Genomic DNA, 20,413 nt, shown 5'->3' with positions numbered 1-20,413 from the left:
AAGCAGAAGCAGCTGCCCACAGCCTCTAGCACCACCCATCACCACACATGCAAGTGATTTCTGCTCAGCTGCCAGCACTGGAGAACACATAATCCCATTTTTACAGGCCATAAAGCTTTTTCCTGTTAGACCTTCCTGCCGTGGCTGTCTTCAACATTTCAGCCACACGGGCTGCCTCAGCCCAGCAGCTACCTGGGATCTGTGTGCAGGTGGGATCCATCTGCACTCCCCGCTCGCTTATCACGCTGGCAGCTGGTGCTGGAGATCAGCAATTAAAGGTTACTCTCTCTTTGTATCCTTCAGTGTCCAACTTAATTTAGATCTCAACGTTTTGGTTGTGGGCTAAATGGGCACTCGTCTGCTCCCTTGTTCTCCTGTCCCTTCTGTTATTAGTTTCTTGCTCTCCTGGGAGAGCAACTTTAATGGCAAGGATTTTATCCACCGCCAGCCAGATGCCTCAGAGACCAGCTCTGTTAAGTATTTTAATGAAAAATATGTTCCTGATGAAATTTGGATGGCAGGTTAACAAAGACAGATCTTAATGCTCAGCATCACAGCAGGTGTATTATGTGCAAACATAATCCACTGTGCTTCAAAGGCTTTAATAAAGTAGCCTGTCTATTTATCCTGTGCTCATCTTCCTGTTATCTGGGGTCTTTACAATTTCCACCATACAATCATAGGGGTGACTTGTAATTTCTAATTGCCTTTTTTTGGACTCTGTCCCCTTTTGGAAGTGTTGACACAAAGGAGATATAGGTCTGAAAGAAGGCACGGAGGGGGACTGCAGTGACCTGAGCTGCTGTCTTTGCTTTGTTTCTGACTTTACAGTTTAAGCATAATGTCAGCAAATCTGTTTAGGAAAAAAAAAAAGGCAAAGCCTTTTTCATCAGCATAGGGAAACAAAAGATCAAAGATCATTCATAACTCATAAAATACTGCAAAGCCATTGGATCAAAGGCACTATAATAAATGCAAAATACTGTGATACAAGTAAAACATCTAGCCATGTGTTCCAGACTCTTTCCTGCTGCATGGATTTCTTTACTTTCTCCTCTGCATTACAACAGGGGAAAGAGATTTTTTTCCCTAAAAAAAAAATTCTACTTTTGAAGATTAAATCTTCAAAAGATTGTGCTCGACGTGGAAAAAAAGCCTGGCAATAGGTCCACCAGTGTAAGATTTTTCAGATGTTAAATACAGGCAGCAGATGAGACTGGAGTTTCAGTCTTGGACTTGAGCAGACATTTCAGAGAAGATGTTTCATCCACCTCACTCTTCTCTGAGCTTCTCCGTGATCTGGAACATACTCACAGTATTGTTTTCTTTATTACCATGTGTGATTTTTCCTGGTTCATTCAAACCAGGTCCAGTGCCTCAATGCATTCACTTGTGCCAGCTGGTACCTTCCACAATCAGTGGGAGAGATGCTCCTGGCAAGACTGCACACCTCTGCACTTGCCACCTCTACAGTGGCACTGCCTGAAGCCGAATGCTTGCTGCCAGAGTCACACAGACCAGGACCACGCATGGACACAGGAAGCTCCTCGGCATTCAAAGGAAGTTGCCCAGTCTCACCACAAGAAAGGTAACAAGTCATGTAAGCTTCAAGTGTCTGGAGAAAAAATGCAGCATCCTTCATTTATCAGACTGAATACACAGGTGACTGTATCCTCCAAAATGTCATACAAAATCTTACCTACAATAAAAGACAGGCAAATTAACCCCCCCCCCCCAGTTGTACATGCTTCTATTAAAAAAAGCAAGGAGGCTGTTTAGAATTTGGATTGCTCAAAATAAAATGTTTAAAAACAGCCCAGAAAATGTTTATGATACACAAATAGTTCCCTTTTTGCTGTCCAGAATACAGTCTGAGTTCCTCTGCAAGGGCTTGTCTTGCTCTCCCAAAGGCTTTGTCAGTACTCCAGATGGCAGTGTGGCTGTGAAGCATTAACCACCGCAGACCCCAGCTAGCATATGGAAAAGAGGTTTAGCAGCAGGTTGATCAGAGTCCAGCCACAGTGGTGGGCAATAACCCCAAGCAGCTGTTTGTTCTCAACACTCACTTCGTGCAGAGATATCCATGCTGTGTGGAAATTATATTTCCTCAGTCATATAGATGATACAAGTTAACTAGGAGGGACCTTTTAGTCTCTTTTTAATTCGGAACACCAAAAACTGACAATTCCTTTCTCTCTTTCTCCTTATGTCATGCCCACACTTACCATAAATGAATAAGGGAAAGCAGGAAAATTCATTACATGTAATACGGTCTGATGTAAATGCTCCATAAAATCCTTTCCTATCTTTGTGGGCATGTAGATATCCACCGGTCTGCATTTAAATCACAGACTTCATGCCATACAAATAAATTTAACAACAGTTTGAGATAAATTAGTCTGTTGTATAAAAATGGATAGAAAGGGCTTTTCTTAAAGCAGTCTCTGCACAAGGATAGATTCATCATGTAACAACAATCCCTGAACATTGTCCATGAACACTGGACATGACAAATACCCACATAAATGTGGCCCTCAGCTGCAGACGGGCGCTCTAAGGAGCTGGTGCTGCTCTTCGCTGTTTGATGCTCCGTCTCCACTGCTGCAAGCTGACTCGCCGACTCTGGAGAGCGGCCTCCTGCGTGCCCGCCGCTCTCCTCTTCAGTCATCAACCAGCCTGACTCCAACGTGCTGGTCCGTGCCTGGGCAGGTTGCCCTTACCAACGCCCAGCGGGAAGGGAGTGATTTTCACGGAGTGTGCTGAGTTGGAAAATCCACAATGGTCCACAAGGATCGAGTCCACCTCCTGGCCCTGCACAGGGGCATCGCCAAGAGTCACACCTTGTGCCGGACAGCACTGTCCGAGCGCTCCTGAGCTCTGTCAGGCCGGTGTTGTGACCACTTCCCGGGGGAGCTGTTCCAGTGCCCAACCACCCTCTGGACGAAGAACTTTTTCCTAACATCCTACCTAAACCTCCCCTGCCACAACCTCAGGCCATTCCCACGGGTCCTATCACTGATCACCACAGAGAAGAGATCAGTGTCTGCCCCTCTGCATCCCACCCTGCGAAAGCTGTAACTGCGATGAGCTCTCCCCTCAGTCTCCTCCAGCTGACTAGACCGAGTGACCTCAGCCGCTCCTCGTACGGCTGCCATACAAACCGCACACACCCCGAGGGGAGCTGCCGGGCTGCCCCAGCGCCCTCACTGGGGCCGGCCGCCGGCCCACCCCGGGGGCGCACACGGCTCGGGCGCGCCCCTTACGGGTCTCCTCTCCCTCGGGGCCGCCCCAGCCCAGCGGGCGGGCGGGAGGGAGTGTGAGGGCGGCGCGGCCGCGGCGGGGCAGGGCCGGGCCGGGCCGGGCCGGGCCGGGAGCGCCTCGCCGCCAGGGGCGCGGGCTGCCCTCGCTCGGCGCCCGCCGCCGCCGCCGCCCCGCGCCCGCTGACAGCCGCCCGCAGCCGCCATTTAACCCTCCTGCCGCCACTGCCGCCGGGCAGTCAGCGCCCGCCCGCCGCCCCGGCAGCTCCGGCGGCGTCTCCTTCACGGGAAGGACCGCGCTCTATCCCCGACCCGCCGGCCGCTCCGCCCGCGGCGTGGAGGTGAGCGCGGGGCGGCAGCCGAGCCCGGGGGTCGCGGGGCGCGGGCGGGTCGCTGGGTGCCGAGGCGTGGGGCGGTGCGGAGCCCGGGCCGCCCGGGGCTCGGAGCCGGCCGGGGGGTGGCTGTCGGCGCGGAGCCGGCGGACACGGGCGGGGAGAGCCGTCGGTCGGAGCGAGTGGTGCCGCGGGATCGCGCCGTGATCGCCGTGACGCGCGGTCCTGGAGGTGTTTTAAAACACCCGTGCGCCGGCAGGTTTGCCCCCGGCCCGGTATCCTCTGTGCTCGTCTCTGCCCCGGAGGCAGCGGCCGTCCCGCCCGGAGCCTCCAGCGCTCTCCGTGTGCCGGGAGCATCGGCACGGAGAGCGACTGCCCGGGTTCCTCGCCCAAGTCCGTAATAGGTAGGAATAATTTTAGTGGGTTTTAATATGTTTGGTGTTTTCTACTTTATATCAGTCGCTAGACCGGCCGAAACCGTGAGAGTACACGGCAAAACCAGGATAAAGCGTAGGAGAAAGCTTCGCAATTCTCTTTTTAATACTGATACTTCACGGTATTTTAGACATGTTTCTCTAACAAACTTCTGATTGTATCGACTATGCCATGTATGTTCTCCATACGAGGATGGATCTTCATTGTAAACTCCACCGAAAGGGGAATTCCATTATTCCATTAATAGTGGACAGTATATATATATATATATATATATATATATATATATATATAATATATATAATTTTTTTTTTAAGAAACTCTGAAGGGGAAAGAATGGATGACTGCATTCCTTCCCTTATGCCATGAGCTCTCATCTAATGCATTTAATTCTTTGCATTCCTTATTTATTATTGCTCGAACACCTTCCCAAATCTCCTTATGCTTAGTAAACTTATTTTCATTGTACATTTTCCAAAGTAAATATAATCCCTATACTTTGTCTATTGTAAGCCCTTCGGTTTCAAAGGACAGATGTTGCTGGCCAGCCTGCTCTTGAATTGCTGTGTTAATATCAAAAAGAGCTGAGAAATCTCAGGATTTTGTGAGATCTGACCTCAAATATTAATGAAAATGGGCTTTATCAGCTAATTTTTGGTTTTTTTCTTGCACAAGGAGTATCTGGTGCTGTCAGTTTCAGCCTAGTGAATTTAGATGCGTAATTTTAATAAAGTCATTATCTGATAACAATGTAAAATTGTCAGATGTGTAAATAAGAATGAAAGATGCCTTTGAGGATGTCAGCTCCAGCCCCCTGCTGTGGCAGACATCACATAGACACTTTCCTGGCTAAACTAAATATCTTCCAAGAAGTGGCATATTTTTGGCCCTGACCACTCTGGCTGGTCAGCAGTGATTGGATTTTGATAAAATGTGATGAATAGTTGAGGTGTTCTCTCTTCACTGTCAAAGTGAAGAGATTATATGGAAGGTTCTGAAATTCCCAGCAGGTGGTAACACTTCAATAGCTGCCTAATCCCATTGCAATAAGCATATGATGGTTGAAAATAATTAATCTCTTTTCCAACGTACAGATAAAATATGAAGAAATCCATTTGAGGAAATGTTGCAGATACACATTTCTTTTTGGTATTAGTGCTGCTTGGGAAATGTAGGGAGGATTTAGGGACTTCCAGGCTTTTTTGTCTGTAGCCTATTTTGCCATCAGCCTCTCATACATAGCCAGAACTGTGCAGATTTTGGGCTGCAAATACAACTGAAAAATGTTTAATAGTGAACAGCTATAAAGGATTTTTTTTTCTCCCTAATGCCGTTAAGTACCCAGACCATGGCTGATTGCTGGGTAATCAGAGTGCCTGGGGTAGGTGCTGCTACTTGGGGCAGGGGCAGGTTGGTTCCAAGAGGATCACTCCTCAGCCTGACATCATACCACCCCCACACACTCTCATTCCTTCCCCAAGCCCTTCTCCCACCTTGCTCTCATGTGTGTAAGTCAGGGGGGTTTCTCTGCCATGGCTGGCTCCACTTTCTCCTGCAGCTGTGGGGCTGGTGGGACAAGGAGAGAGCAGGGCTGTGCTCGGAGGAGAGATGAGCAAGAACAGCCCTATGGAGGATGGGAGCTAGGGCAGAGGAAGGCTCAGCTCCTGGTGGGGATTTGCAAAGAGGAAGGGGACTGAGGGTACTTGTACTGTGAGTAGGCAAAATATGGGATCCATCAGTGGCACTTCTCTGCATGACTGAGGCTCCAGAGCACAGAGGTTTTCAGTGCCATGGATTTGTGTTCTCATTAAACTCCATGCTTGGTCATGGAGTGTCTAATTCCTGATGGCCCTTTCTTAACTACAAGGCTTATTTGCCTCTCATCTCCCTAATGAAGGGGGAGTAGGCACTGAATGCTGTGCTGTTGCACTTGGTGAAGGTGGTTACTGCCAAATCAGCAGGTGACAGCTCTCAGAGGAGGTGGCTGGTCTGAAATGTCATGTCTGTGCTGCAGCCTTGGATACTGCTGCAAAAATACCAAGTTTATTTTAAGGGTTTTTTTTTGTAAAACCAAAATGATCTCAATGTATTTCATGGTTTTAGCGGTGTAGGGAACTAGAGACATTTTTTGAATAGATTAATACATTTGATTCTAATAGGCAATATTATAGACTATTCTGTTACTTATTTGCAAAAGATATTATAAGCGTAATTTAAAATTTCACGTCTGGCTCTTACCTGGTTAGTGACACTGTGTGCCTGCAAACCACACAACTGATGAGGATTTATTCTTGTAACCCCCATACCAGATAGCAAGATACAGTCTCCAGTGGAGAGTTGTGCCACAGGAAAAGTAAGATGTGACCAAGATAGCACAGGAAATCTGCTGCCGAGCAGGGACTCAAAGTTTTCCTGTGTCATTTGCGTTGCACACAAGCCTCTTGGTCTTTGCTTCCAAAGCGCTTTATGGCTTATGCCCTCCTCATCTGTCATTTCAAATTCCCTTTGGAGAGGAAGTCTTCCACTTCCAATCAGCCCATTACACTGTCTCTTGGAAGAAAAAAGCATCTTTTTATGTTGCTGTGCTTCTGCTGCATTTCGCACAATAGAGCCTCAGTTCATGCTTGTCCATGAGAGCAATAAATTAAAAAAGCCAATTATTTGAAGTCTGATAGCCTTCTCCGTTCCATCATTTTTCATCTCATTAAGTTAATGAACTTGAGGTAGAAGATCTGAATAGAGTAGAAACCATTTAAATGTACTGACTGCTTCAAAAAACAATTTGATAGGAGTGTGAAAAGTGGAAAAATATTTGAGCAGGGGGAAGATATATGGAGAAATTGGAAGGAGACCTAAAAATGTGAAGAAATCTATAAAGAAATTGGCCTAGAAAAGATAGGAGAGGGGAAAATTCTGAACTGAACTTAGTGATCAGTGTAAGGCCTGTCCAAAACTGAGATGAGGCAAAAGGAAGAAAAGTGAAGGAGGGAAGAAACAAACCTGTGGAGGAACAAACCTGTGCAAAAAGAGAGGAGTACGAGGGCACCACTACACCAGAAATGGGCCAGCATTGCATTTAGAAGTGCTGTTGGAATTCAGCTAGGAAAGGTGCAAAAGCTCAGGGAGGCTTTGTGGAGCACTTTAATTGGAGCTTTGTTCAAAGGTAGGGCTGTACTGCAGCTGCTAGCCTGAAGTAGCTCTATGTGTGTGAGGTGGGAGGGCTCCTGCTGCAATCCAGTTGCTGCAGAGGCGTGCAGAAGGTGAAGTAGCCCTGGGCTAGGCTTCCAGAGGTACCTGATCTCACTAAATGGAAGTTAGTTTTGGTACAGTTTCAAACACTCCAGTACTAGCCTGGGTGTTACCCGCACTGCGCACCACAATCTTTTCCCAAGCGAGCCCAGATAACGCAGAAGGAAGGGTGAGAGGGAAGGAGGTTTTGGTGTGACAGATGATTGGTGTTACCAAAACACCCAAGGGCTCTGGTGCTGGGCTCCATCTCCGGGCTTGGTTAAAAAGAATCTCTGTCCTGAAAAGTCTTTACTATAAATACAGAGTGTGAAAGATGGGGTGGAAAGGAGTGGAGCAGATTAATGCTGCAGTTTGCTGACATTATGTCTGGCAGTGGCAGGAATAGGAACAGAAGTCAGGTCTGGTCCCTGTGCCTCCCGCTGGCGCCCTGTCTCATGAGCCATGCTGCTTTTTCCTCGGTTGAGCTGATGTGCAAATTAAGATGTAAAGCAGCTACCTCAAGAGTGCTCTCCTACAGAGGCTTTTTTATTTTTTTCCTGAGCATTTATTCTCCTTTCCATAGCTTCATTTCCTCTTTGCGGTGTGTTGCTCATTAGACTGAGATTAGGATTATTTGAATTTCATCTGTCAATGTGTGACTTTCTGAAAGAAGTATTCGTAAAAGCCATTTGAAAAATCTGCAGCTAGGAAGGCTAGGAATGGAAAGGACCCCTTCAGGTCATCCAGCGCAATCATGGTAGTGGCTCACAAAGCACTACCACTTTATTTCAGGGCAGTTTACAGCAGTGCCTCATATCTTCGCGTTTTCTTTGAGCAGTTAACTCTACAGTCCAAGACATCTATCACAATTATTTTTTTTAAACAAAGCCTGCTTTTTCTGCTTTGAACTACTTTGATTCCTTGTTTCGATTCACTGATTAGCGATCCATAACGATACAGGCAAGGACTGATGTTCCTGCTGTGATGCTGCGCCTGCTGCCGGCAGCTGGAGGAGCTGGGGAGCGGCAGTCCCTGAAGGCAGGCTGGCTCCCCGCCGCCCTCCGTCAGCAGCCGCCCCTCTCCTGAGGCACAAGGTTTGTCTTCCTGTAATTTACAGCGTATCAAGTGAAATTGAGGGTGGTGGCGGTATCACTGTCCTTATCTAATGTTTTCTGGACTCCTGTCAAGTTCCTGGGCCAGATGATGATTATTCCTTTCAGATATGTGCAGCTATTATTATAATGGGCTTTTACTGAGCAAGGCTGTGCTGCTAGTCTCTTCTTAGAAATTATTCTCTCCAGCCACTTGGCACAGAGAGCAGTTCAAAAAGCTTTCAAGTAACACATCTGCTGCATCTTAGTTCAACAAGCAGAGCAGTGTAATTGCTGAAATATCTTATTTGTGATTTCTAAAGACATACATGATCTTTGCCATACTTGGTTCCTGTGTTTTACCATTATCCTCCACAGTTTTGCTCATTCCTAACTTCGGGCCTGCTCCAGGGCCAGATTTCTCTCATAAAATTGGGTTGTAAACTTAATGGATCAAGACCTTTCTTGCATGTTTGTGGGATGGTGAGCACAGTGACACTGACCTGCAGGTGCTCTGTGAAACGCAGGAGAGCAATTCTTACATTTTGAAATGGCCTCTGAGTAGAATTTCTCTTTTTAGAATCCCTCCTACTTACATTTCTGAAGGAAACTGTTTGGTTTTGCTGCTATCATTGTGCTTCCAACCTCTTTTATCTAATTGTTACAAGACTCATAAAGACTAGTTTAAACCACATGTACCTAAAACTGGGAAACTTGCCAAAAGAAGTCTATTTCTATTGGCTTAGCAAAGACAGTAGTGATTGTAAACTTAAAAAATTATGGAGGAAAAGGTGGAAGTTGGCACCTTCTCCACCTGATCAGTCAGAATGACATAGAAGGCAGTTGTGGATCTCTTATAAATCTAGTAAAATCACTAAGTGTATTACTAGACCTGAATAACAGAGGGAGTTTGATGACCAAAAAGTTGGTTCGATGACCAGTCAGTTTGCTGCTGAGCTGCTTTCATACTTGAAAGCAGCTGACAAATGATGTGAATTGTGCACCAGCAATAAATCTCAAATATTGGTATGTCCTGACCTCAGAGTTATATTTTGTATAAAATACTCATTATTTTGCTATTGTGAGCCTTGGTCATAATATAAGATATCCATAGCAGCAGTTCCTGCAGTGCAAAGATAAAATTGTTGTTATCTGTCTTTGTTGTTCTGGTTCAGGAGCTGCATTTCAGGATGGAAAATTGTTGTACAGTGAGTTGTAGCTGTCCTTATTCAGATACATTGATAAGTATTAGTAGTTGTTAGGTAAATGAGAGAAATGTTAATTAATAGTTAATTAATATTTTTTTACTTATAAATGATATGTCTTTCTTCTTGCATTTTTATGAAGCAAAGTTGACACAGCTGTAATTTTTTAACTTTCAGGTGTTCTTGGAAAACGTGCTGGCACTTTGGAGCTGAGAAAGGACATGAGGAGTAAAAGGACCCAGGATCTCACTGGTCAGAATGAAACATATGTTGAAAGATTTTTCAAATCTATTGTTAGTAGTGCTCTGTGACTATGGTGAGTATTAATTAGAGCTGTCAAGTGAAAACTGTGATGTGCATTCACGAGGTGGTTTTGAATGGTGGTGTTTCTAGGTGATCTGTGGAAATGAAATGCTATGGAAGCCACCACTGATAGGCACAGAATTTAATCTAGATCTTATACAATAGGTAAATGCAACTTGCATAAACTGTCCCTTTAGATAAGTGTCAGGATTCTTTCCTGATGTAAATTTGCTCAGGGAAATGAACAGAACAAATTAACAAATTTCCATGAGCATCAAGGGACTGGCTGTGCTAGAAGCAGTAACTAGAGCTCTGCTCTTTTGTAAGACTTATATTTCATAATATTTAATGCACATCATGGAAGATTGATGCATTGCTCACAGGGGTCCTAGGATGAAGGAAGAGACGAGAAAGTTGACTCCATGTTCAGAAGGCTTGGTTTATTATTTTATGATATATATTATGTTAAAAACTATACTAAAAGAATAGAAGAATTTCATCAGAAGGCTTAGCTAAAAATAGAATAGGATAAATAACAAAGGCTTGTCTCTGACTGAGACAGTCTGGACATGTGGACTGTGATTGGCTATTAATTAGAAACAACCAGATGAGACCAATCACAGATCCACCTGTTGCATTCCACAGCAGCAGAAAATAATTGTTTGCATTTTGTTCTTGAGGCCTCTCAGCAACTCAGGTGGAAAAAATCCTAAGGAAAGGATTTTTCATTGAACATGTCGATGACAGAAGATAGGCCTGGTTTAGGTATCCATAGTAGGATGGATGGAAATATGTGCAGAACTTCTTTTTTCTGTCCATTACTAGGAAAGGAACCTAGATGGTTGGATCATATGTAAGCATCTACAGTACAGCCAACCTCCTGTGGCTGAGTGAGCCCCCATCTGAGTCCTCCATCTGCCACCCAGAGAACTTTTGAGTACAACAGAGGTGTTCTTTACTTTGGTTGTATAAGAAGCCAAAGGATGAGGTTCACACTCATTCAATCTTAGTCACATAAAATTAGACAGGTAGTCAGAGACAGTCAGTCTTGTTTGATTAGTCCATGCATAAATCCATACATATTAAAAGCAGCTCTTACCCATATGCAGCTGAGATGTGTAGAATGAAAAAGCCTCCTTCTCATCTTCAGCTGCCAAGGAGGGAGGTTAGACAACCTAAGTTCAAGTCAGAAACCTGCAAGATGTCTACAAGCTGAGGGGCATCATATGTATGGTGTTTTATCCTTTCCAAGAATGTATTAAGTAGGAAGTAGGTTTGCAAATTACTTTCTTTTGCAGAGTGAATTAGAAATTCTGAACATGGGACTCTTAATTGCTAAGCAATTCAAATGTTTTAGAAAATTTCATTCCTAGTTTAAAAGCCAGCATTGTTTTGACAGCTGCAGTACATTGTCAAACCACGCTGAAGGATTAAGCTGTGCACTGCAGAAATAAGTACAGAGTGAAAACATGGGAAAAGAAGTGGTTAATTCCCACTTGTGGAAGGAGCTGTAGCAGGTAGTTCTTGCATCAAACAGCTGAAGTTGTCTTACAAAAGAGAGAAATGGACAAAAATATTTGCAGTGTGCTGTCCTTGTATAAGTGAGAAAAATGATTATAAGTAATGACTGGTAAGCTACTCATTCCTCTGTGCATCCTCCGTATCTGCTGCAGAACAAAGGATCCCTAAAAGATGTAGAAAACCTAGAATTGCTATCTTTTAGATGAACTTGGTTCTAGTAAAGACTCTTGTCTATGGCTTTTAGTACAATTTCTTCTTTTAATAAGACAGCTAACCAGCCCAGGTTGAAGCACTGCATTGAGTGTTTTATACAGTGAAAGTAAGTAATAAATTCACTGGAGCCAAGATGTGAGATGAATGATTACAATATCCACTGGTTCTTGGTGAGCCAGTCCTGTAGACATTCACAACTGGTTGACTCAGAGGTAAAAGCTATTATTCATGAACTTTATAGAGTGTGGCACAGCAAGTAATTATGAGGTGCAGTTAATGAGCTAAATCTCGGCTGTAAACTTTAGATGCATCAACTTTCACCTTATTTCCAGTTAAAGGGCAACCCATAATTCAGAAGATTGCTTTCAAACAGTTCTGCATATATGTATCTTTGAATATTACTGTGTACATCGATTTTAGCTAACTATTTCATTTATATAGTTCTCTGTTTCAGGCAAGATTATATTTAAGTGATCCAGTATGCTCTGGAAAATTACTAAGTGCTATAAAAAGCTCTAACATCCAACTAAACTGTATTCTCATTTCTTATCAGTTTTACTGATGTTTTTGTTCTACTTAGCTCTGTGTTACCGATGGCTGACAAACCAACAGTGCAACCCAAGCTGGCTTAAAAACACTTAAAAATAAATAACTATCTGAATAGTACCCTCAAGTAATTATTCTTGCTCTTCAGTGAAATCAAGGACTTTTCTTTTAATCTTTTAGAGTGTGAATTCCTACAAAGACTCCTCTGGCAGGTTGTTGGTACCACAGCCAGACTTCTTTCAATGGGAGATCATTGTAATGACAATGAAAGTGATACAAGTGCATTGAAAGATGCCCATGACTGGCTGTCCAAACGACTGGGACAAAGTTTTGGCATGTGGCAGAGTCATGGGCACGTAGTAGGCTGGAGGGCAGCTGAAGGAGCTTGCAGTGGAAGCTGTCTCCTGATTGGTGTCATTTGGAGCATTGTGAAAAACTGCTGTGTGGGCCGTCCAAAAGTACAAATTTCTTACTTACCAAACTGGAGGAAAGGATGCTGTGGGCTGGGGTGCACCAGCCAGAGCTCTGCGGCGCTGTAACAGCATCCTCCAGCAGTGCTCAATTTCTTCACTTCCTGAGTGATCTGCACTTAGGGTTGATGGACTGCTCCACAGCAGTCCCCTGCCCTCCTGTCCTTCCTCTCAACATACAGAGTGGTGTTACTCCTCGTCTCAGCCATTCCAAATAAAGAACAGTGCAAGGAGGTCAAGACAGTTGTAAAAGAGAGTAAGAACAATAAAGCAGTAGGTAGAAACATCAGTGCTCTTCATTTCTATTGCTTGAATGTTTTTGTTGTAAGTTTAAAGCTTAAAATTGAAATTTTTCATGCTGGGTTTTTGCCATGGTCTGATTTCCTTTTCCTTTAATGTTTCAGCTACATTGAATCTAGCTGATTCCCATGTAGAGAAATGCATCATTTTGCCCACTATCAAAGAAAAAAAATCTTGGCAACTCACAGCCATTTCACTGGGAAACTCTAACACAGCTGTGGGAACTTCATATTTGTTAGAGTTTTCACAGTGGCCTAGGACATGATTTCTTCTGTTATAAAGAACTAGATCTGGTCCAGATCTAAATCCTTGCAGATGACTTAGAGATGAGATTCTCTGAAGGATCAAGTGTGCCCCAACTCCCGCTGGCTCCTCTTGCCAGCTTCACACAAACACTGTGCGTGCTCCAGCCCAGGGCAAGAATTCACTGGGCTGAATTATTGTTCACAAGAGTTGATTGTCCTGTGCTCCCTTATGGAATGCTAGCACTGAGAAAGGAAGGTGGGAATGTGCTGGAGTTAATCGCAAGCCCAAGGAACAGCAGAAGATAAAAGAGCTATAATGTGAAGAGATGAGGGCAGGTGTTTGAAGAACTGTGGTAACAATAATAGAGTTAGGCTGGTACCCAAGAGATACTGAAAGTAGGTGGTGGTAGAAACAGCACTGTAAAATATGGGCGGGCACACATGACAGAGCCAAAACATGAAGAGCAAGGACAATGTCTTGCTGGGCAGTTCAAAGAGACACTTTTCACAGGTGTTTAGGCTCTGTCTCTTGCCCTCTGGGTGTCCAAGTTGAGATCAGGTTTGCTGTGGTGCCATGTGCTCATCACAACTGCGATGAATGGAATCCTGCTTTGGGTATCTGGAGGACCATTGTACTTAAAATCAGGTCCTGGTTTTCACAAGGCACTACAATTAGTTGATACTTGACAGTACATTTTTACCTTCGTGTCTGTGCCTTGGTTCCTTACACACTAAACAAGAATAGTGACCTCCTCTCATTTTTCAGGTTTTTTTAGAAGGATAATGTCCTTAATATTTCTAATGCACTAATACACTGCAATAAGAGCACAATGGAAGAGTCCATGGGGGAAATGAATTATTCTGTGTTATCAGGATGGATTTTGGACGGTGTGCAGTCAATAATACATAGGACCACCAACAGTAGACTGAGAACAAAAGAACCCTCTGATAATGAGCCCTGTCCATCTGCCAAATGAAGCAGTGTCTTGTGGAAATGCAAATGAAAGGCTGGAGTTATAGTACATACATGTAAAAGTATATATATGATTTATATGTGTAAGGCTGTGTGTGCCACCTTTACGCAGACTTCATGTATGTATGTATGTGGTTGGAGCTGGTTATTTAAAGGACATGTTATAGCTGGTGGCGAGTAATAGGCTCTTTTTTTCCTAGTGCACACTGCACCCCGCCCAGATGTAAATGTCTATACCCAGTCAGATGAATTTCTTCCTGAAAATCTTTCCTGCTGAGAAGAAAGTGAATCCAAGGTGACTAACTCAAATTGAAGCTTAGAGTAGTAGGCGTCTAATATTATGTGAGATGAGTCCTGCTACTCCTGACTGCTAAGTGCTTGCCTTGGCAGTTGCAGTGTTTTTCCAGCAAAGCTTTCTTTGAGGTAATCTTAAGACATGTGTAACAGATTTAACAAGTCAAAGTATTGTTAGTTGATACTACTTATGAAAGGATTGCTTTAACTGAAGTTTTACATTTCCATGGCACCTTCCATCTAAGACTCAGAAGCCTTTCCCCAGACAATTAATTTAATAAAGATGTCTCACAGCACATTCTGTACCTGGAATAGATGTATGCAGTTCACATTTTTCAGATAACCTTTCTGTGTCTGAAATTCTTAAGGTTCAAGCAACACAGAGAAGGTAGCTGAGTGAGGAACGGAAATGTGATCTTCCAATTTATTGCTTTAGATATCATCACTAGTTACAGCATGTCTCAGGATAATTTGGCAACTTGCACAAACATGGTCATGCAAGAAGTGAATTTGAAACGACTGCACCATTTATAATGAAATGATGTCATTTAGACATGTTGCACCACATCTGAGACAAGAAAAGTGCTGCAGTCACCATCACTGTTATTTTCAGCTCTTTCACTCAAGTGTCTGCGATGCAAATGAGCAAAATGAAAGATTCATAAGACAGAGCAAGAGAAAAGGCTTCAAAAAGCATCATGCAGACTTCCTATTCTATTTAACTTGGGGGACATTTTTAATCTGTCTGTATAAGAAACCACTGTCCTTTTTTTGCTAAATTATGGCAGAAGCTGAAAAACAGCTGGCCTCTGTGGAGTTTAAAAATCTGTAAGTGAAAGAAGTTGAAAAGTTTGAGAATTTATTCTGATAAATTAAGGTTTCTGTTCATCTTTTGGGTGGTTTTTGGTTTGCTTTAAAATACTGGTTTTTACCTTTCTGAATGTGTTACTGCAGTGGATTTTGAGCTGCTCCAAATCACATCCCTGCATAGAACAGAGCTGTTGAGCTCTAACTGCTATTGCTAGGACCTTTTCTTTTTTTGTGATCTGGTTCACCTGAAAAAGACTGAGAACCACTTTTAATATCCATTATAAATATCCATTATTTTAATATCCATCAATTTTTAAAAATATTTGTTTTCTTCCATAGGAACAGTTACTTGTGTGTTTCTTAATACTGTTGTGGAACTTCTTTCAGTTCTTGGCGAAGTGGAGTATCTCCTGTTGGAGCACCCGGATCATGTAGCTTTCAGCAACGACACAGTGTCTGTGGAATATCAGTACTACAGTGGTGGTAATGTGACAGCAGAGCATGTGTCCATCCTTTTATTGGATGCCAACACCAGTGAGATAATTGCAAGAAAACAGCTTCCCGCAAATCAGTCCCAGGGGACGGTGGTGTTTGAGTGCTTTCATTTCAAGAGTGCTGGTGATTTCTTGTTTAGAATGGTCTCTCCCAGTGACAACAGCAGTGCTGCCCAGTGGAGCGGAAGCAGCCTGTCCACCCTCCATGTGGAATGGCCTGTATTTCACATTGATTTGAACAGGAGTTCAGAGGTGCTTGGGAGCTCCCTTCAGGTTGGACTTTTTACAAATGAGCAGTTATGTGCCATGAACAAGACTGTGATTTCACTGGATGTGATATTCACCAGCGCCCTTTATGAATTCAGAAGAGTATGCTCTGATGAGACTCTGGGCATTAGAACTAGCAAAGGAATCCCCCTGTCTAGGTCCCAGTGGCTAGAGTTTGATTGCCCACCTGTCAGTCAAGAAATATACGTCACTGTGTTACTGAAATCATTAGAAACACATTCCATCATTGCCTCCATAGGACCTGTAGATCTCTTCCACAAATTTGGATACAGACTGGTTGTGGCAGCAGAAGACACATGTAAAACTTTGGTTCAGGTTTTTGTGATCTCTCCACCTTGCACTTCTATCAGTGGAAAAATTGTTGTTTATAAAGAGGCTCTCAAGCATCCGAGTCAAAGAACAACTTGGCTGTATGAAAACATTCTTCATCCAGGAGACAACAGGACAGAATTTAACTGCACTTTGTTTGATGTGGGGAAGAACAAATACTGCTTTGACCTCCTCAACTTCTCAAACCGAAGCTATTTTCCAGCAAGAGTTAAGGAATGTATTCTGATCCAAAGGAATATGGGTTTGTACTGAATTTTTTTTTCTATTTTAGCCAAAATCAGCAGTCTTCCCAGCCAACTTGGGTAATGATTTTGGGTCTCCTGCACCAGACAAAACAGTTGTAATGTCATACTCAGGTGGGAGCAAGATAGACTGTTATGTAGAGGACACAAGGACATTTGATAACAAGTGCCACTGTGGTAGCTTAAGGCTGTACTAAGTTAATGCTAGGTACCAGCTAAAACCCCATAGGGCATTCTGAATGATGTACCTATCTTGTTGGGCTGCAAATGAAACTTGTCCCTCTCAGTGAGGTAAGAAGCTACTGCAGTAGATCTGGCCCACTGGAGACTCTGAAGGTAGGATTAGTCTTATCTGCATATAAGTGTGTGAAAGCCAGGGGCCCAACATTAAGTAGTTGTGTAGCATATTAGTTGAGAGGCATCTTGCAAGGGTGATTCATGGGTGTTAAACATACAGGGGCTGAATCCTCACATGGGTGTCTTTTTCTCTACCCGTTGGGTGTAGAAGTTTAGAGCTCTTCCTGTCAGATGCACAAACTCTGGTGAGATGAGTCAGGATTTGGCTACAGTGAGGGGCGCAGCTGTGTCACTTGGACAGCTGGCAAGTTTTCTAAAGCAGTGTTTCTAGAGATGTGTCTGCTGCTTAGAACTGACCAGAGTGCATTTTCTGACCCATGAGGCCTTCTGGCAGATCATGGGCCATGTTCATATAGCCGAACCTTTCCTTATAGGAGAGATTAGAATAGTACAGTCTGCCAACTGGGACCAGTTGGTGGTCCATATAATCCTTTGGACCGTGATCAGGCATGGTCAAGCCAAAATCATGTATATGTTTTACAGCCATAGCGTTAGAGGTGGCAGTTCATGGTTTCACAGTCTACAAACACAGTTGCATGGCAGAGGAAGCAGATGAGCCAAATACTCTTCTCATCACTCATTTGTGGAAGGCAGCCACAGAGAGGGATGGGCCGTATGTGCACGAGGGAATTGGGATTGGGTTGGGTTTGGTTGTGTGGAAGGTGAATGTTCTCCTTTGAAGCAGCTTGTGTCTACAGGTAATGAAGTAGTCTTTTCCAACTGCATCCTTCAAAGACCTTGGCATGAAAGGTTTAATATGTGCATCATTTTCCTCACCTCTCCACCTTGGTTGCCCTGAGAAGAAAGTGTAGGATCTCTAGCTTAAAAATGGCTGTTGAACTTCATGGACAGGTATCTGAGAGGGATCATGAGAAGACCAGGAGTGTAGGACATGCTCCAGAGCACACAGTCTCAGACACAGCCTACATTAATGACGATCCTAGCATCATGTGGTCTTATTTTGTGACATTTCACAAATTCTAAAACTGTTAGATATTTAATTAACTCTCTGTACTAAAAATGACCTCTATTTTCAACACATGCCAAACCCAGTGCATAGTTCTCTTCATCTTAACTTCCCATCTGCATTCTCTGTTGGCACTCCCTTTCTTCCTCTGGCATAAGAAAGTCTATCTAATAATGAAAGCATATTATTTTCTTAATGGAGGTAATTCACAAGGAAAAAGGAAGACAGAATTCTAGTTTTTCATCTGTACCTGGGTGGTATGTTACACTGATATGATCTAGATAATTATCCTGACAGATAAATCACTAACATATGGTATAGATATGATACTGTGCCCAATATTTAACTGTTTTAGTTGATGAGATCTCCGTTAAGCAATGGTTCCCTGCAGTCTGCTCTGTTTCCCTGGGTTCCTCAGCAGCCCCATCCTTACAACCACATTGGAAAGAATCAGGCTATGCCTCTTGAAGAGCAGAGTTAGGTCAATAGCTGCCAAGTGAAGAGTATCTCATCTACAAAGCCGATGAAAGCAATGCCACACCATGTAGTTGTAAATAAAATGTCAACCTGAAATTAATTAGGCTGCAGCACATCTGACTTTGTGCCTGTATCTGTGAGACTTCAAAGCCTGCAGGCAGCGTTTGAAAGGAGCAGGGTGTTCTGGGAGGGGCACATCAGCCTGAAGCCATGACAGAGCAAACCCGCACTGCCTGTGATGGCCATCAGCCTGCTAGCTCCTTTGGGAGGGGCTCCCCTGAGCCCACTCACTGGGCACTGTGAGGTGCCCTGCTTACAGCAGACCCCTGACAGCTGTTTGTGTAAAACGCGCAGCTGCTGCAGAACAGGTGCCTCTCCTCAAGTCTCCTAATTTCTGCTTTGGACTTCTTGAAGTTTAAGGCTGGGAGAGGTGATAAATCTCTAGTCCGGGCTCTTGTACAATGTGGGCCATCATTTTTCATTCAGTTACCCTGGTGTTGAGCTCCACAGCTAGTCTTTGCATCTGACTGCCACTTATCCTCCAGAGAGTTATCCAGTCTTCTGCTGAAGACACCCCGAAACAGACTTACCTGGTAATTTCTCTCAATGCTATGCTCTGATTTATTTATTCTTTTGAAAAGGGAAACTTTATGTGTTTCATAACTAAAGTTAATCTAGCTTCATCCTCTGGTGACTGAATTTTACTCTGCTGCTTTGTGATAGCTGTTTCCCATCTACTGTCTTTGCCTCACAAAGACATTTGCACATCCAGGTCATCTCACTTCTACCAGATTTTTTCAGTGTTCTTTTTAACAAACTGAAAAGATTAAGTCTTTAATTGGAAGGCATTTTCTTCAGGATTTGATTAATCTACTGGTTCTGTTTCGCTCCCTTTCTGTTATTTTAAGCACTCATGTTTATTTGACAGCCAGGGTACCGGCTTTCTGTGCTGTGTTCAGACATCCTTCTCACTGATGCTCCTTGATCAGTAGCACTCTCCCTACCCTTACCTCTGCTTTCATTCCACTGATTGCATTACACAATTTTCCATGAAAAGCTTTACTTTTGCCCTGTAAACTCCTCTTGAGCTGTTTCAGTATGGAGTCTGCCATCATGCAGGTGCAATTTTCATTCCTTCTTCCTACACTTCCTTTTCACTTTGCTGATTTAGGATCTATTTTCCTTTAATTATCCTAACTTAGCAAGTACCCTGTGTTGCTCCATACAACTTCACTGTCTGCTTGTGTCATTACAGGAGGGACATATTTTCTCAGTAATGGTTTATATTTATTTTCATGTCAACTAGGGAAGCACTGAGCCTTATACTGATCCCTTTGGAATCTCTCCAAATGCATTCTCACTCAGTGATGGTTTTCTGTTGACAGTTGCATATCCAATCTGTCACTCAGCCAATTCTTACTTCATTTAGCATATGCTCTATTGTTATGAAGCAGAGATGTTGTTTTGTAAATGATCAAAGTTCCTAAATCATGAAAATGAGCTTCATCCAAACCACAGATGATGAGATAAAATATGATTTTGCCACTTCTCTTTTCCATAAATCAGACATGAGTTATATTCTTGGTGCTTTGTCAGACCTGCTCTTTACTCCTCATTCAGGCCAAGTTTAGTACAACCTTTTGGAATCTGTCTTGTGCTTGGAGTAGGAAGGAGAAAGCTCCCAGTGGGCCAGGTCAGCAGCTCTTCGAGTCCAGGTGATCAGCTTCAGAATAAGTGTCACAAAAAACTTATGCAATCCAAAACTGTGAATATATCTATTAATTGTGAGACAGCACTTGTGCAGTTTTCTGTAGACCCTAACTGGAGAATCTGTGAAAGTCAGTGAAAAAATTAACAGTGAGATATGAGTCAATTCATCTTGATGGGCTCTACACTCTTTCACAGAGGAACATGCAGCTCATTTTTTCCCCATTGTTTGACTGGATTATTGGGATTTCTGAGGTAGGAAACTCTGTTAGATCATCTTATCCAGCAGCAGATGCATTGCAGGCTCATTCATTTCCATGCTTAATCC

At 43.5% G+C, this 20,413-nt stretch overlaps 1 protein-coding gene across 6 annotated transcripts in view; it reads left to right on the top strand.

The window, feature by feature from the left end:
- Nucleotides 1-3,480: 3,480 nt before the first annotated feature.
- THSD1 (thrombospondin type 1 domain containing 1) overlaps nt 3,481-20,413 on the top strand; it is a 30,882-nt gene continuing 13,949 nt past the window's right edge. For 2 of the 6 annotated variants that reach the window (XM_030234320.2, XM_030234318.2), the window contains exons 1-3: nt 3,481-3,598; nt 9,726-9,864; nt 15,611-16,576. In XM_030234320.2, the coding sequence (XP_030090180.2) occupies nt 9,807-9,864; nt 15,611-16,576 (1,024 nt within the window). In that variant the 5' untranslated portion in view covers nt 3,481-3,598; nt 9,726-9,806. Of the gene's footprint in view, nt 3,599-3,766; nt 3,994-8,212; nt 8,347-9,725; nt 9,865-15,562; nt 16,577-20,413 lie in introns of those variants that run through there. The other 4 variants (XM_030234319.2, XM_030234314.2, XM_030234315.2 and 1 more) reach the window with 3 other exon arrangements.

Source organism: Serinus canaria, chromosome 1 (assembly GCF_022539315.1).
Source record: "Serinus canaria isolate serCan28SL12 chromosome 1, serCan2020, whole genome shotgun sequence".
Taxonomy (NCBI): domain Eukaryota; kingdom Metazoa; phylum Chordata; class Aves; order Passeriformes; family Fringillidae; genus Serinus; species Serinus canaria.
The sequence above is the reverse complement of the archived record's forward strand: the minus strand, read 5'-3'. Positions and strand labels throughout refer to the sequence as shown.